This window comes from Falco cherrug, chromosome 6 (genome assembly GCF_023634085.1).
Source record: "Falco cherrug isolate bFalChe1 chromosome 6, bFalChe1.pri, whole genome shotgun sequence".
NCBI lineage: Eukaryota > Metazoa > Chordata > Aves > Falconiformes > Falconidae > Falco > Falco cherrug.
The window spans coordinates 65,992,408-66,010,537 of NC_073702.1; the positions used below are offsets into that span (position 1 = coordinate 65,992,408).

Consider the following 18,130-nt stretch of genomic DNA (forward strand, 5'->3'; position numbering starts at 1 on the left):
TGCACAATGGTATGGAATAGCCTCTATACCAGAAAGGACAAAGTAAGCAAGGATTCTTCAGCCTGGAAAAGAGGTAACTCGAAGAGGCTATGATAAAAGTCTAGAAAGTCAGGGGTGGTGTGAAATGAATGATGGGATTAAATATTCACTGATGATAAGTCTAGAAAGTCAGGGGTGGTGTGAAATGAATGACAGGATTAAATATTCACTGACTTTTCAATACAAGAACCAGAACGTATCAAGTAAAGACAATAAAGGCCAAATTCAAAACAAGCAAAAGTAATTACTTGTGCAATGAGTAGTCGCTATGGCAACTCCTTGCCAATGGATGTTCAACATATTAGAAGTTTATACGGGGTAGAGGGGAGACTGTAAAATGTCATGGAAAAGAAGTCAACTGAGTTTTATTTCATACACAGAGAACCACAGCTGGCTGAGGAAGCTTCCAAACTGCAAAGAGCTAGAGGTTTGGTAAGTGTACATAGAAAGTATCATATATGGTTGGTCTGTGTTTACTGTTCTCTAGGCATCTGATTTTCATCATTGCCAAGTATGGATAGCAGGCTGGATGAACCTTTCATGTGACCCAGTGTAATTATTCTTTTCCTGAATAGGCAACTGCTGCATCCAGTGATGTTAGCTACTTAACAAATGTTTCCTAATTAAAAAAGCAGGCTGCATTAAAGTATAATGGGACTTCTCTATACAACAGGCACAAGATTTCTTCTATGCAAATTTTAGTATCACACTCTGTGCTTGTGCACTTCGGATTGAAAACAGACTCCTAACTGTACCCTGATAAAAGATTATATGGAAGTTGGCAGGGCCCCAGTTACCAAAAGGTAATGCCTGGTAATGCCTGACTTACCGACAGAAGTTACTGCCCTATTTAAGCAATCTCCCTGCCGCAAAAACGTGGTCTCCTTGTGACTTATGACGTTAACCACAGCCTGAGAAAGTCATCCTTTATATAGCTTATCTGAAGAACTTGGAGATGATAATGATATGGGAAAGAGGAACAGCATCTTGTTAAACAATTTCTGGAGATGGGCAAAAGCCTATAATGCTGACTAGAAACAGAAGCATGCAAAAATCATCCTGCAAGATAGAGGATCTACAAGAACACTTCTCACAGCTTTCATGGCATATGGCAGGCACCAAGGACTTTTTTGTTACTCCACACAAGTAAGTTCCAAAAGCAACCACGAGTGAAGTCCAACAGAACATGTACTTCAAACATGTAGAAGAGCACAGCTGAATTCCCCAGTCCTACCTTGCAGATCCAGCTTTTCCAATCTTCTGAACTCCTCTCCTTACCTAAGACTATGACACATGGATTTTAATAAGTCTTGCCAACTCAACCTCCCCACGTCTTTCTCACAGAGTTAAATTAATACTCCCATTCCTTCTGACTCTTTTACCCAAGAGAGAAAACGAGCTGAGAAAAAAAAAAGAGCTAGAACTGCAGTGTGGTGAAAAGAACAGCGACTATTTAGATGGCAGTTGTGGAATTCAGTGTGTGGAGTGGCAGCAAGCCATTAATCCTACTTCCAGTGCTCACATTTTTATTTTCACAATATTTAATGCTTTTTTTAAAAAGTCAAAGTTACAAAAACACATGAGAAAGTCTAAAAGCTCAGGGTTTTTTCCCCAGCATGTTTCTAGCTGCCATGACTGCCAGCAAAAAACCCTGATCCCACAAAATTTGCAACATGAAAATTCAGAGAACACACATACTTCCTTTCTTAACTTATCAGATCTTAGTCCGAAGGATTTTTAATGCTTTGAGTTAATACTGATTTATCTACCTCTTCACTTCTTCCCACAGCAGACAATTTTACTCACACTGCTATTACTTGTTTTCTTTTCAACACATACCAACTCACACTGTAACTCAGTAGCTGTCAGCTTTTTAAAAGAAAGATTAGCAGTGCCAACTACACTTCAGGAAAAACATATGCACTCCTCACAGCTCAAGTGTTTATTATATACTACAGAAAAAGTGGTACACTACATTATCTATGTCCCTTTTCTGCAGGGCTTCACTAAGCCGACAACTGACAGTTGCATGCTTGTTTAAAAACTGCTGTAAGAATCATTATTTTGAAGACAATGCATATATAATCATCACATAATAACTAAGCTTTTTAAAGATAAACTATTTCTTTAATAATTTGTATTTTGATAAAACAACTGACAGTTTAACACAAAAAGCAATACTAAACTTGTGAAGACAGACATACCTTAGAATCGCTTAATAAAGTAGACAAATGAGAAGTTAAATTCTGAACACTACCTGACAACAAACAATTTGAATTTATATATGAACCTACAATTCGTTATGACACAAAGCTATTATCTCAGGAGCCTAGAAAAGTTCCCCTTAAAATTACAGATGAAGATTGAGAGGAAGATGTTACTCGATTTAAACTCCTTAATCCCAGTCCCATCATTTGTTGAATTTTTAATACAGTGCTCACAAGGAAAAATAACTACAGATCTAGTAAAATATAATTTAATATTTCTCCTATTATTTACACAGCATTTACATAGTGTTTTACTGAAATGTCTTTGAAGACTATACAATGAAAGAGCAACCTGAACCTAGAAATACTCAGTTATGCCGCAGAAATATTCATCAACATTTAGGAGAATAGAAACGACTTAATCTTTATTCCTCTTCCATGTGTATTATCACAGAAAACAGGGATGCAGGTAAACAGCAACAGGAAAGGGAGAAATTATTTTTGCATTTGGCAAAGTAAAGAATAGATTGTTCAGTGCAGCTGATCTGGTTACCTTCATTAACTGCCTCTAACAATAGCGGCACGAAAGATCTCCTTTCAACCGTTCTCCAGGAATTACTAACTTTGGGACAAATTGTATAGAATAGATAAATATCCTCAAACTAGTTTAGATGCTGGAGCAGCCAAAAAAGTTCATTACTTTTAAGAGTAAACTTAATGTGACTTAATGTTCTATATTTTGAAACCTTGTTCCACCTTTGAACATCTATGCTTGACACAAAAATTATTTTCTTCTTAAATGTTACCTGAGAGAGCAATTTGCCATACATGGGACACTCCACTCCTAGCAACATAGCGATCTTTAAAACTGTGATCCTGCACCAAAGATCCAGAGCCTGGTGCTCCAGTGAAGGTAGAAAAGAACACTATGATACAGCAGGACAATACAGCAACACCTGACCTCTGCAGTTCTAATTAAGCTGGTAGCAAATATACTCCTATAATTTTACTTTGTAATACAAGGCATTTTGACAAACTCTAAACATCTGTTGCTAGGTGAATGTCCCAAATGCGGTATTCCAGGCATACTGTTTTCTCTGGTAGAGCAGCAAGAGATTCGGATACCTCATACAGTTATCAAGGAACAAATTTTCCTCTGCTTTCCAATTGCTTAACTCTGGAAAACTCACACTTCTTTTGCAGGGGAGAAAGGTAGGAGAAATCCCAACAATTTCCTACTATCAAATAGTCAAATGAACTATTTGCTTTTAAAAGTATTTTTTTAAAACTTAGAAAAAATAATTACGTACTCAAAGGACCGTTTCTACACATGCAAAGGGTAGACAAGTTAATCAACTATCTGTCCACTGTATTGCTTTGAATTTTTAATCTAAATGATTTCATTTGAATTATTTACTACTTAGAAATGCTGTCAACCATTTAAAATTTTTATTTGCTAAATGCATAAAAGTAGGTCACTGAAAACAAGCTTATAACAATAATACACAGGCACATCAGAGGATTAATATATAAAAATGAAGAGATGAAAAAACTGACCTGCTGCTTCTGGTGTTTGTTTAGTAGGGCTAAAAATAAGATGTAACATCTGGAGCAGTCTGCTAAAGCTGCACAGAAGTCATTGTAGGAAGAAAGTTTGCTACGAAGGTACAAAAACAAAACACAAATGAATGAAATCATATTTTTCCACGAAAGACTTTTAAAAAAAATCACTCTGCTTTTGACTCTCAGAGCTGCATTTTCAAACGAAATGAATGCCAATACTCTGAGTCCTGGTAAAGGCATAAGCAGTTACATAAGAGCACAACAGAAGCCTAGCTATCCTTGCCACAGTAAATTACAGGAAGAAGCAAACATAAGGAGCTCCCTAACCTGCTTGCCATATGGGCACAATATGCTAACACTAGCACTTCTTAGTGTTAAATGGGACAACTGTAATTTCAAGATGACATGGGGAGTCAGACAGGAGAGGAAATAAAGGGTCCCTTCCTAACGCACGTCTAGTAGAGCAGCACTAACACTAACCAGCAACAGCACTAACAGTACATATCTCACCAACAAACAGAGAGAATGAACCTTCTTGCAGTTGTGATTTTATCCCTGCATATTCCCTAACATCTGCTTCAGTCCTACAGTGCCCACCTTGAGCATTACAAAAACAGAGAATTGGACATATGGACCATACATTTGGTCATACCAGAAATACTGCAATAACAGAACAAACTATGATATGCTCTTAATTCCCATGTAGTCACCAGCAAATATCTGTGTTGATGTTCAATTGCAACCAGCTACAGTAAGATTTACAGACTAAGAGAAATTAATAATCTGAATAGATTGAACATACTCTCTACAAAGAAGCTGCCTAAAGTTACCGACTTTGAGAAAAGAATAATCATTCTGTAGTACTAGAAGACAAAAGAAAACTCAAATCTGTGCTCTGTACTGCATAGCATGATTTTTTGGGGGGGTGACTGTAACTTCCAGGAAGCTAGTTAAATTGATTTTATGGCTAATTTGTATTCCCCAGAGGATGCAGTTCACTAAACTTAAGAAAAAAACCTGAAGCAGTAGCAAACTTTAAATAAGACAAATTACTTTTGCTCCATATTGAATTCTAGATCAAGTAAATGTCCTTGTCAGAATAACAGTGTAAGCATTGATTACATTTAATTACAAACCCATTAGCCCACTTTTCACGGTATTTTCCAAGTAAAAGAAATGTTCTCTCCTCAGAAGAAGTAAATATGCTCAAAGTGCTGTAATCATTGCTCAAACACAACTCATGTTTAGGAACAATATTAGAAAGACATATGCGGACAGGGTGGCATGGAACTGAGGAAGCTCAAATGCTTTACAGGTAACACAAGCAGCAAAGGGCCAGATTGGCCTGTTTTTGGCTGTGGAGAGGAAAGAATGACAGTCCCTCAGGTAGCTGCTCTTCAAAGCACAACCCCATCTCATCTAGAAAGGAGAACGTGATGGGTAATTTGGAGGGGCTGAACAGGAAGCGCAGTCCATAGCAGAATCTCAATGAACGTGGAGCCACAGGCAACATGCCCCAATACAACAGCAAAGCAGCAGTGGCAAATATTTCATCCATAATAGCATTCATAAATTCTGCTTATAACCAACTCCTTAAATTACCAGAAGTTGATTTCACAACTTCTTAAAAATCCTTGAACTGTTTGCAAGTCCACTTAGCACTGGATACTGCAAGCTGGTGCTTGGTAACTGAGAGATTTTTGACTGAGAAACTACTGAGACTGCCAAAAAGATCTTTCGGGGTGATTCACACATACTGATCTCCCTCTAAAAAATACATCTTGGGAAGCAGCCACTGAGCTGCTCATAAAACTCAGATTCTTTCAGCACTTCCATCTGCACACTCAAGCCATGATCCCACAGATTAATCTCCTCAAACACTCTGTGACAGCTCAAAACAATGAACACTGGTCATATTTTCTCTCTTTTGTATTTTATTTCACAATACACAGTCCCCAATATAACTTAGGCTTGTGTAATTTCTCTCATTCATTTCTTAAAAACATGGTCTAAAACAGGATTAATAAATACTTAATAATTTATGCAGCTTTAAAATACAAGAGATGGTACTTAAAAAACCTCAATCAGAATCTGTGGGATCAAACAATGATACAATCCAACAAAATATTTTTCACAGAGACAATGAATCCAAGTTTGTATGGGTACAATTAAACAATTTATCAGTATGAATAAAGACACAATTATCATACAAAATCATTAAAAACTACACAGAGCTTTTAAAAAAACACAATTCAATGTAAATCTTCCAATTTCAGTGCTTGATCCTGCCCTCTCTGAGGTCACTTGAAGCAGTAACACTGACCTGACTGCACACAGAAACAGCACCATGTTCGATACATACCTGAATATCCTGACAATATAGGTGCATACATCCTTATCATCCATACGCTGCTCTAGCGCCACGCAGAGCTCTGAGACCGCACCGCTGTGCATCAGCAGGCGTCTTGCTGGAGGTAAGTCAGCCAAGTTTCGCAATGTAGCTGTCAGCTGCATATAGAATATTCAAAGACTTATTAATCACATTTACAGCAGAACCCACCCTGTTTTGAAAATTTAATAAAGCTCAGATCACATTTATAATGTCTGTGACAGTCTGAATGCCCTGTTAATGTTCTGCGAGTATCTATCAACCAATAAATTATAACAGGAAATGTCTAAGTAACAGAACTGTATATACTGAAATAACTGTTTGAAAATGAAAGATTAATAGTGGTCTTTGCCTGCACGTAAGCACCTCCTTTGAGGGAAACATGGTCTTTTGTATGTTTTAAGATCTTGTACACATGTATACAATCATACACCAAATGGAAATTAGGTGAAATGATGTGGATAAAGTGATTTTTTGCATATTGTCTGATTTTGCAGATTTAAGTCTTACAAATTAATACTGGTACATAATACATATTTTGACAATAACTACAAGTTGCAAACAAAGATGAAATAATTTAAAAAAACAAAAATATTTTTGTTGAAAAATATTGAAGTTAATGAAGAGCAAGAGAACTCCACTATTCAAACAGTATAAAAATGGAAAACTTAAGTCCTCAAGTTTATTTTGGAGAAACTAAAGTATGTTCAGAAGATACTGTTCTATTTCAAGGAGTTTTAAGCATGAAATATCTATCACTTGTAGATACGCAAAATTAATCAACTATCTCATATCTGAAATGTTCTGGTTCTCTTCCAAGGTAAAAGTATTCAAGTGTCAAGGTCAGGCAGGCAATGACATTTAAGTTAACTGTTGATCTAAACCAGAACTTACTATAAAATTAATGCAAAGTCATTTAATCCTATGCCAATATGGGAATTCTTCAAATTTTCCTTATTCTAAGAGTAGGGTATTTAAGTTCAATTTGGTTTTAAATGTAGTGTGACAAGGCATAAAGAATATCGGTTCAAGTTGCTTGTAATCACAAAAAGCTCTAGAAATTAAGTATTTTATCACTAATTGGACTGCTTGTCCAGTGATATGTAATTGCTAATTTTAAAGGAAAAATCTGACAAAGAGCAGGGTAAGTTGTTGTGTTTGAGGAGCTTTTGCTCATAGGATTCTATAAACTACTCTGTCCATCCTCCAGCAGCTTTCAAATTTGCTGTCCTATTTTGACAAATTTGACAAAAGTGTACGTCTTCAGTTACCACACGATGTTCTGTAATGGAACAATAGGAGAGGGAACAATATGTTAAAATGGAGAAGCAAGGTACAGAGGGGAAAAAGTTATTTGATAATGTGAATGTGATCTATGAATGGATTTAAATTCAGCACTAAATATGAAATCTACACTATGTTCAGAATAAACAGAAAGTGAACCTGTGGATGCCATTTGCTTCATATTGCTCATATTTCAAGACGACAGCTGGAGGTTTTTGTTATTTTAAGTAAACAACTCCAAAAAATACATTCCTAGGTCTGTATTCTGTCACAAGTCACAATGCTTCAAAAATCAACACAATACTGGAGAAATATGTTAAAATAAAAATATTCTGATCAATTACTTTGCTATTTAAAAGTTCTGGTGGAAAAATTCCTGCCAAATGGAATAGACACAGAAGACTCCATTCAGCACTCCCATACAAGATGTTCACAGTCAGTCTAGGATGATGTCCTGGTTTCGGCTGGAATAGTTAATTTCTTCTCAGTAGCTGGTACAATGCTGTGTTTTGGATTTAGTATTTGTTGAGCTCTAGCTAAACTTCACAATGAAGGAAAGGATGGACAAACCACATATTAAAAGTGTTGTTGAAACCCAAACCAGGGCTTTCACTGCAGCAAAAAGACTTAGGTATTAGATGATGAAAAAAGTAAAAATCTTTATCGATAGATAATGGTGCAGAGGTCCTCAAAAAGAGAGTAAAATTTTTCACTGCTTGAGACAGATGTTCAAAATCCTCCCAGCAGTAAATGCTATTAATTGTGTGAGACATCCTCACACAAAGACAGGCTGGAAAGGAAAAGCAATGTAAAATAACGTATACACTTAAGTGTGCAAGACAATGAAACTCAGAAGTTCACAGAAGTATATATCCAGAAAAGAACAGTTAGTACACAAGTGAAATTTGAAGAATACAAATTAAAAGATAAAAGAAGCTAGCCAGACAGCAGATGAATTCAAGAGATATTCCGATTGCTTCAAGCAGACACCATGATTCAGGGAGAAATGCATAACTATTGGCGCTAGCAGTCCCCACCAGCCCTACTCCTTATGTTGCCATGTGAAAGATCAAATTCACCCAAACAGAAAATTTTACAGCAGACAAATGCTATTTTAAAAGAAGATGACATTTAAGTGCTTTTCAATTAAGTAACATTGAGTACTTGTTAAATCTTTACAGGGACACTTCAAAAGCCTTGGCTTTTGAGTAAGCATTACCATATTTCATATAATCAGACTATTAGGGGAAGCAACATAAAATGAGTCAAAGATGTCCTCTGTTTAATGTCCTCTATTAAGAAAAAAAAAATTACAAACATTTTTATGCTTGTATTGTGGGATTTCTGCATAAAATCCATTGTGTAACAACGAATAAAGCAGAGAGAGACTTTATTCCCACAAAAAGGATCTGGCAAGATTATGTATAACACTGCCATCTGGTGATTGCGCAATTATATGGTTAAATAGGAAGAGCTGGTCTCAGTTAACTGAAATACTTCAGTTATCAGGATTAAGAGACGGCAGAGCTTCCCTCAGAGACCACTGTGACCATTTACAGTGTTTTTCTCCTCCAATATAATTTGTTCTCTATTCCTGATGACTTGTATTTATTCATTTTTTCTGTATGTCACTGGACATTTGATTTTTGCTGCAAGTTAAAGTATGCCACAAAAAATTCCTTTAATCTGAAGAACATGGATCACAGAAGAAACTTTCTTTGATGCTATGTCCCTGAAAACAGAAATATTCCTGTGTCTACGATGATCACATGGAAGAAATGGTGCACATTGACGTACTTTTGTTGAATAAACTGATACAAGAAAGTTGCACAGGAATTCCATAGCAACAGGAATTATTACTTTTCTCAAGAAGAAGAAAAATTAAGTCTGTACTACCATAGAAAAGAATACAAACAAGTGAAACAGCAACCTCAGTAAGAGACAGTTGTCAGTGTTGGTATTTCCACAAAATACTCGAGGCCTTCTTAGAAAACAGCCAGTCTATTCAAACTGTACAAAATCGTTCTCCTATACTTCCAACCACAGTGAAAACAGCAGAGATAACAACCAAAATAAAGTGTAAAACGTAACTTTTTCCTTTCACACATTTGCAAACTAGACGCTTGAGGTAAAGAAAATAAATGTATTCACATACAAATAATGGAAGAAAAAACATTTCTGCCAAGTTGTGAAGAAGTTTAGACAGCCAGTCAAACAGCTGAGAACAATCTGATTCATTAGTTTTATTACTTAGACATCATTTGTTATTTTTAAATGCCCTAACTGGCAAAAATTCTTTTTATATCTATTTAACATACGTTTCCATCTCTTTCTACTCAACAGGATTCCCATTACATGTAATACATGACTAATGCCAACAGCATCCAGCAAATGTCAGTAATATGCTTTGCTTTTAACCATCCCCTTCCTGCTCTCAAAAGGATATTTTAAAACTATACAGACATGAAAAGAAATATACAGGACATGTATCTCTTATTTAGCTTTTAAAATGCCTACTTACAACATAAACGTCCACTCACTGAAATGCTGCACAGCTTCCATACATGAAGCATCATACTCTTACTTCATCTAAGCTTACTTTTCTTATAGTTCAGGTGTTTCAAGTCACTGCCTATCACCTTGCAAATTACTGAAAACAGAATCTGTTCTGGACTCCCAGTCCCCCCTCCATACTTTTCAAGAGGGGATTTCTAACTAAACTGATAGCCTAAGGCAGCACTGCAGTAGTATCAGGATTTACAAAGTCTAACCAGCAGCATTCAAGGAAAATATGGTCATTAAAATCTTGGTTACATGCAGACCAGGAAAAAGGCTTGAAAATCCCATATACAATTCTTGTATAACACAAAACAGCAGAGATTACTTTAGAATTGTTTTGGAGTATTCACAGCACCACAAGAAAGCTAACACTCCCAATTCTAAAGATAGAAGTGTATAAAAGAGAATTTTGTGATTCATATAGGAACTTAATGACAGGACCAGATAGGAAAGAAAATAGGAACACGGCAAGTACAAAATATCCAGTTTCATCATATATTCTCCCAGTCCTTAGCAATTTGCCACTCGGGACTTCCTTAGCCAAATGTAAGTATTAAGTCAGATCATTTCATTCAGTGCTTCGTAGCACCTACCAATCCACTTATGTCAGTATCAAGATCATACAAGCTGTTCTGGAGAGACAAACCTTATAGCTCCACTAAAATAAACCAACAAAAATCAGTTAATAGTAATGTGATGATGTAAGTTATTTGTTCTTCATAACTTCAAGTAGTATGAAACCCCTTGCTTGTAAGCTAGTAAAGAATTAAAGAGATCTGGCATAACTAGTAGAGAAACTTAGTGTAAATACGACTTCAGAAAGTTGTCCAATATATTTTCTTATGACCTACCTAAATGACCTAAAATTTAGGTCCTGAACAACTTAATGTAAACTTCTTAAAAATAAGTCTATTCAAATATAGGTAAAACCTCTGTCATTGGAACACAGGGTTAGCTTATCTCCTCTAATTAAATTAATTTGTTCTTGAAGTGTGTACTTTTAGACATAAATGTAAATGCTAACCTGGACTAATAGGTGGCCCAAGTTGAAGAAATATGTGTCATTTTCTTTTATATTATTAATGTGCTTCATTATTTGCAGCAACATTTCAACAGCTCCTTTGTTGACCATTTCATTAAGTAGTACTGCATTTCCAGACATGAATTTTATAGCTCCCATGCAATACAGGAGAGCTTCATTATTTTTTAGTAGATCTTCAGTTCTCAGGACCTCCAACAAGCAATCTAAAAGGAAAATCATTATTCAGTAAGCCCAATATCAACATTTATATTTGATACAGTCCAGTCATTGAAGAGAGTAACAACTGAGGGGAAAAACCTCAGATCGAGCTCTTACATTTCTAATAAGTAGGCTAGAAAAATCGGGTATTGTATTGAAACCAAGAAACAATTATCGATGAATAAGTGAATGGGCCTCACTTTTCTTGTCCAAGGCTTCAAGAACCAGCACCAGTTGTAAACACATAGCAGTAATCATTGAAATCCTCAGTCACAATTTGCAAAAGTGATTGTGTGTGCCTGGAATTTTGTGTGCTAAACTTGAGACATTCTGAAGAGGGTTATTTGCACTGCTTCCTTAAAAATCAAATGTCTTAAACCAGCTCAAATGGAGCACTAAAAAGCACAGGTGCCGAATTCAGATCTCATATTTGAAGTCTGTTAGTAGCCTTTTCAGATTTACTTTTTATGTAGGTAAAGTTCCTGTAAAAGTTTTGCTTTATGTTACCACTGTCAGATATCTGAAATGTTAAAATTAACAGTTGTTAGTGCAACCACAGTGTATCTTTCACAGTCAAATTAAGACATTCTGAATTTGGTGGGTGTTAACTTAAATCACTAATCCTAACCAATTTTACACTTGTCAATTTCTAGTAACTGATTGAAACCAGTATTTACTTCTGCTCCCCGTGTTCCATCCAATTAAATAAAAACATTTTCCCGTCCCTTGTACTGGGCACTGGTGAGGCTGCACCTCGAATCCTGTGTTCGGTTTTGGGCCCCTCGCTGCAAGAGGGACATGGAGGTGCTGGAGCGTGTCCAGAGACGGGCAACAGGGCTGGGGAAGGGTCTAGAGAGAAAGTCTTATGAGGAGCAGCTGAGGGAACTGGGGTTGTTTAGCCGGGAGAAAAGGAGGCTCAGGGGGATCTTACTGCCCTCTACAACTGCCTGAAAGGAGGCTGTAGTGAGCTGGGTGTTGGTCTCTTCTCCCAGAGCACTAGCAACAGGGTAAGTTTAAATGGCCTGAAGTTATACCAGGGGAGGTTTAGATTGGATATTAGGAAAAATTTCTTCACTGAAAGGGTGGTCAAGCATTGGAGCAGGCTGCCCAGGGAGGTGGTGGAATCACCATCCCTGGAGGTGTTTAAAAAATGCATAGACGTGGTGCTTGGTGATATGGTTTAGTGACTTGGCAGTCCTGGGGTAACGGTTAGACTTGATGATCCCAAAGGTCTTTTTCCAACCTAAATGATTCTATAATTCTATATGGGTGTATATGGATGAAGTATACACACTTTAGACTCTTGCTCAAACTCTCACCCTCACAAACTGTCTAGCAGTCACCTAAACCAGTTGGGTTGTGGCAATGTGAGAAATGAGTTTCAGGTCCTTGCTCTGCTCAGTATCAAACAGAGTCTCGAACACTAGCTGTCTATTTTGGGATGAACAGTTAGTTTATTTCTTTTACTGGAGCTGCTCCACTGCACATAAATAGTTCACAGGTCCAGAGGAAGAAAAAGAAATGGAATATATAACCCAGTGACTGCAACAAGAATCTGGGTGATTATATTGATAACCTATGTCCATGTCACCCAGCCTGGATAAGGTGGGTCCAAAACATAAGAATGAATAAACAAACAAACAAACAAATCCCTACCAAAAATGTTCTTTCCTTCACTAGTTTTTAAAAATACAGGGAAAGAAAAGCAAGTGAAAGAGAAGCGAGTGACGATGGAAATGAGAGCAAAAACCCCAATACTTACACAGACATAGCCACTCAACTTGTCCAGATTTTTCTATGATGCTAATTTCTACAAAGTTTTAGTTTTCAGTGTCTGAAGTCAATTGAGCAATCTGAGATACTGTCTTTTTTTTTGAGTCCTTTCCTGTTGATCATACTATTGGAAAGGCTTATCTGGTCTTTATTTCTGACAACACTCACATACTAAACTTTAAGACCGTGAAAACTCTCATCTATTTAAGCAGATATACACATATGCTTTAAATTATGCATACGCAATAAATGCTTGCAAGGTCAAGGCCTACATTAATAAAACACAATGAAGTGTTAACGAAAGGAATGACCATCAATCTATACTGAGTATCATTCACACGCTGTCATTTTCTTCATATTTCTCATACTTTCAAGGTGTGTATAGATGGCACAAATACAGTTACAATCACAAAAGAGATCTTAGAGCCGTTGCTGACAATTCTCCAAAACCATCGGCTCAATATGCAGCAGCAGCTAAAAAAGCCAATGATTGTTCTCAATATCCTTCCTGACAATGGCCAACAACACAGACAGCATTATTTCACTTCTATGAAATCTGGTGCAGACACATCTTGACTTCTGTAGTCAGTTTTGTTCTGTACATCTCAAGAAGGATCTGGAGCCAGAGAAGGTACAGAGAAGAGCTACTAAAACAACTGAGAGAATGACACAATACCCTTTCAAAGAGATGCTTCAGTCTGAAGAGAAGACAGAGATACGTGAGATGACTGCGGTTTAAAAAATCATTAAAGTAGAGGGTAAGCTGACTAGAAACTCTTACAAATCCTGCAAAACTACAAGCAGAAGCATAATGAAAAGTAGATAGGTGTAAAAGAGCAGACAGAGAACTTCTGGAACTTGTTGCTCTATGAGACTGTAAAGGCAGACAGAATCAGAAAGTTCAAAAAGAAATTCGGCAAATTAATGAACAAAAGATCTATAAACCAAGACCAAAAAGGATTAGGCAGGGATGCACCATCTAATGTCCCTAATGGAATGTAACAATTCTGGATGCTGGGGTAGTACAGGGGAAATGGATCACAAAAAACATGTAGGCTATCATGCCCTCCCTAAACAGCATTCCCTATCACTACAGAATACCGGGCTAGATGGACCTAGGCAATTTTTAGTGCATGACTAAGTTAACTCAGAATGTTTCTTGAAAGATGATCAATCTAACTACGGAATTTCAACATCTAACATATACACAAGAATAGAATACATACCCAATAATTTATCACTTTGAATGAGGTAATCGTTTTTTTCATTCTTGCAAATTTTAAATGCAAGCTTGCAAACACTGAGAAGATTATTCCTATCCACTTTCATCTGCAAAGTAAAAGACATAAAAATCACAACTAAAATCTACATACAAAAATGCACCATAACACTTTACAAGTACAGACACCATGGCAAACTACTAAATTCCAGCTGAAACCCTCACAGTACACTGAGCCAACCAAAAAAGTTTGTAGAATTAATGGATTCTGTAACTAGCTACTTGAAGCTCTATTTAGCAAACTGTGCTGACTGACTTCAAAACGACAGATGATGTATAAACTTATTATGTATTTTCTGAATGTAGCATATCAGTAACTTGCACTTTTTTTATCTAATTCTCTCTTACAAAGAAATTCTGCACAGGATTCGCTGGTTTGGCATCTATGGCCATACCACAAAGAACTCCAGTACCACAGTACATGTCATAATGAAAATTATTCTCAAATATCAGAAAACAACATCTTATGGTGGTCACTGAGAGATCATGAAAAGGAAGTAAAAGTATTAAAAATACAGTAAGAAATCTCTTCCTTTCCTCTGCATTTCAAGGGCAATTTCTTCTCTTGTTCATGATTTTTAAAAGATTCCACAGAAAAATGTCTGTAACAAACTTTTTTTTAATAAGCACCACTTCACATCTATGTAGTATCTGAACATATGATTATATCTTCTGATCACAATAACATACACTACTTTAAAGAAGAATTCTCTCTCCCAATGCACACACACAAATTACTGTCTACAACACAATGCTAGCTGGTATTTCACCAGTCCATACATAAGAAGCTGAACAAATAGGTTCAAATGCACCAACTTAATGGAGAATTTTAACCAGAAATACTAGAGAAAGAGATCTTTCAAAAAAAACCTGTTTTGGCATTTTCAGATACAGCTGTTTAAAAAGGTCAATATGTTATTCAGAAACTAAGCTTCATTTTGATGTGTAATGTTTAAAATTATTGTTTTGTTTAAATCCTTGCATATGCATCCCAGTTCAGGACACTGTCTCTCTTCCATGCCTAAGCAGTATTCCTGCCACCATATATCATCTACCCTATTTTGTGCCCCTCCTTCCTCTCCCAGACTTAATATCTCTGTAGAAAATAGGTTCCAACAAGTGCTGATCTGGATGAATGGGAGAATAATAACTGCATGGTACAAAACTGGGCTTAGGAAAGGGTTAGTTTAGACACAATATACAAGTATGAAATGAAAAATTAAATGCAAGTTGTAATTCACAATTTTGAGCTTCACATTCTACCAAACAGCATTTTAAAACACTTACAGCCAGAATAATCTTTGCCAGCTTCAGGCAAAGTGGATCTGAATCAATGTCTACAAGTTTATATAATGTCTTCAGAAGCACACTTCTTCTTTTAAATCTTTTTCCAAGCATATTTCCTTCATTCAAGGCTTGATAGAGCTTGGTGCAAGCCAGACAAAGTTTTTCTACATTGTCTTCTACTTCAAGGAGGTGGAGAAGGAGGGAAAAAAAATAATTAGTAGTGCCACCTTTTCCAGAACACCTCAATAGGCAAAGATACAGGAGAACAAAAGAAAGAACAGCTTGCACAACAAAAATTAAGGCACCCAATAAATCTCTTAAAAAGGTAACGCGATCCTCAGAAACAGTTTCATTCTACTCCTTCAAAAAGAAGAGACTCAAGCCAAGAAATCACAGAGCCAAAATAACACCTGGAGAAAAAAAAAAAGCTGAAATGAAACTCCCCTTAATGCTTTAATAATCAGATTGACCAAATGTCTACCAGGAAACTGTGAATCTGAATATATTCTTTAAAGAATTCCACCAAACATTACATGAAAAAACAGACAGTTAAGGAATATTTTTCTTCCCATATGCATAACCCAATATATCAAACCTTGCTGGGATTAAGAACAAGTGAATATTTGAGTCGACTGTTGGCCTATTGACAAAAAAGCCATCTACCTCCTAACCTGAGTCCCTCAAACACTATTTTAAAAATACGAAAATAAAACCTGCAGCAAATTATTACAAAATCTTCATTTCAACACAATGAAATCATGTACATTTACTTAGAGGGAAAGGGAAAAGTGTTGATTATTTTAAAAATTCAGGCATTAGGGGTTTGAGTTTTTTCTTTTCTTACATTTGCTTTTGTCTATAAGGTGACATTGATAAAAGCACCATATAAATCCATCAAAACTGCCTGTATAAACTCTGCATTTACTCAAAATGTACTTCACAGCTGGAACAGTCACATTCAAGTAGGCAAAGCACTTGTGATGAAATAGGACAGGAAGTGATGACAAAAAACCATTATGTCTAAGGCCCCAAACCTCTAGGCGAATTCAAGGACCCAAGTTTCATGCTGAGCAGCACCTGGAATCTCTCAATTTGCAATCATCATACTCAAGAAACAGTAATGACTATTACATTCCTACTCCAATCATGACAGAAAATTTAACAAAATTTAGCATGATTCTAAATCCTCTGCTCCAGTAAGCAGTGAAACAGGAGTGGCAAGAAACCGACATTGAAAGGTCTCCATTCCATTTCATCAAAATTAATAAGAACAACAAAAATTCTTCATCACTCATCCCATGGGACGTTTTTTGAAGCGTATCCCTCCCTTGAGTACTGGAACGTTACAAAATAAAGTATTTGCTTCTCCAGAAAAAGAGACTTTGGTTTTGTCATAGAACAATCATCTCAAGTGCACAATATTCGTAAGATTTTAGTCAATAATTAAGTTCCAGGTTAAACTTCAGATTTGTTTTTGAATGGGAAGTTTTCTGCAAATATTTTTGGGGGTGAAAGAGGAAGAAAAAGGCTTTCTATTAACAAAAAAAGAAAACTCCTAAATGTGACCTAAATGCATGTGCAGGGAATTAGCTGAAAGCTATGAAGCAAGTGATGGCACACAGTATTAAAACTTACTGAATTATCAACAGACCCACTCAAAACATTAAAATTATGGAATTCTAATATTCATTTTGATAGGAAAAACTGCAATACTTTCTATATTCCCACCTTACGAATAAATACAATGCCTATAGAAATCAACTAAAGCACCTTTTGAATGAAACATTAAAATGGATTTCAGAGTTCAATCTTTCAAGAGATACTTAATTTACTCAATTTTGCTTCAGTATTGTGGGTCATTACATACTTTTCTGAGACATTTAGCACTCTAAAATGGAATTTTTCATTAAGATTTCCTTAAGTTTTCTAAAATTAATTGAGACCATCAGTACAGTCTATGCTTAAAACAGTGAATCCGTGCAGCACTTCAGTCTTAAAATTATTACCTCATCACTGACTGTTAAGCTGACAGAGCTATGTTGTTTAAATAACGTAATTTAATCAGACAAGATCTTTGCGAAACCAGTATTTTTATTTAACAGAATCAAAGAATGGATGAGGTTGGAAGGGACCCCTGGAGGCCATCTGGTCCAACCCCCATGCTCAAGCAGGGCCACCTAGAGACAGCTGCCCAGGCCAGTTTTACACTGCAAAGTCACTGAACACATGAAAGCATAAAAGGCTACGTAGTCCAACTACTGTTACTCCTCTGTAGTAAATACAAATGAGCCCCATGTTTCCTGCAGGAAACAGTACAGAAAACACCCCCTTTCAAGAACAGTGTTACCCACCTTTTTCCAGTTCATGCAGAATTGGTAAAATTTTTTTATGCCAAAAGATTTCTTCCTCTTCTGATTCATTTATTCTTGTTTCATCCTCTAAGCCTTCAAAATACATTCAAAACAAAAGTACATATTCAATGAAGGCTTCAACTTCTACACAAATAAATA

The 18,130-nt window shown here is 36.3% G+C and overlaps 1 protein-coding gene across 4 annotated transcripts in view; it reads right to left on the reverse strand.

Annotated features, from left to right (window-relative positions):
- Window positions 1-18,130, reverse strand: part of ARMC2 (armadillo repeat containing 2) — a 67,976-nt gene that overhangs the window by 21,527 nt on the left and 28,319 nt on the right. For 3 of the 4 annotated variants that reach the window (XM_055713299.1, XM_055713300.1, XM_055713298.1), the window contains 6 exons: window positions 17,972-18,064; window positions 15,621-15,799; window positions 14,281-14,383; window positions 11,066-11,286; window positions 6,172-6,317; window positions 3,804-3,903 (listed from right to left, as the gene is read on the reverse strand). In XM_055713299.1, coding sequence (XP_055569274.1) covers window positions 3,804-3,903; window positions 6,172-6,317; window positions 11,066-11,286; window positions 14,281-14,383; window positions 15,621-15,799; window positions 17,972-18,064 — 842 coding nt within the window. The remainder of the gene's footprint in view (window positions 1-3,803; window positions 3,904-6,171; window positions 6,318-11,065; window positions 11,287-14,280; window positions 14,384-15,620; window positions 15,800-17,971; window positions 18,065-18,130) is intronic. The other variant, XM_055713301.1, reaches the window with a different exon arrangement.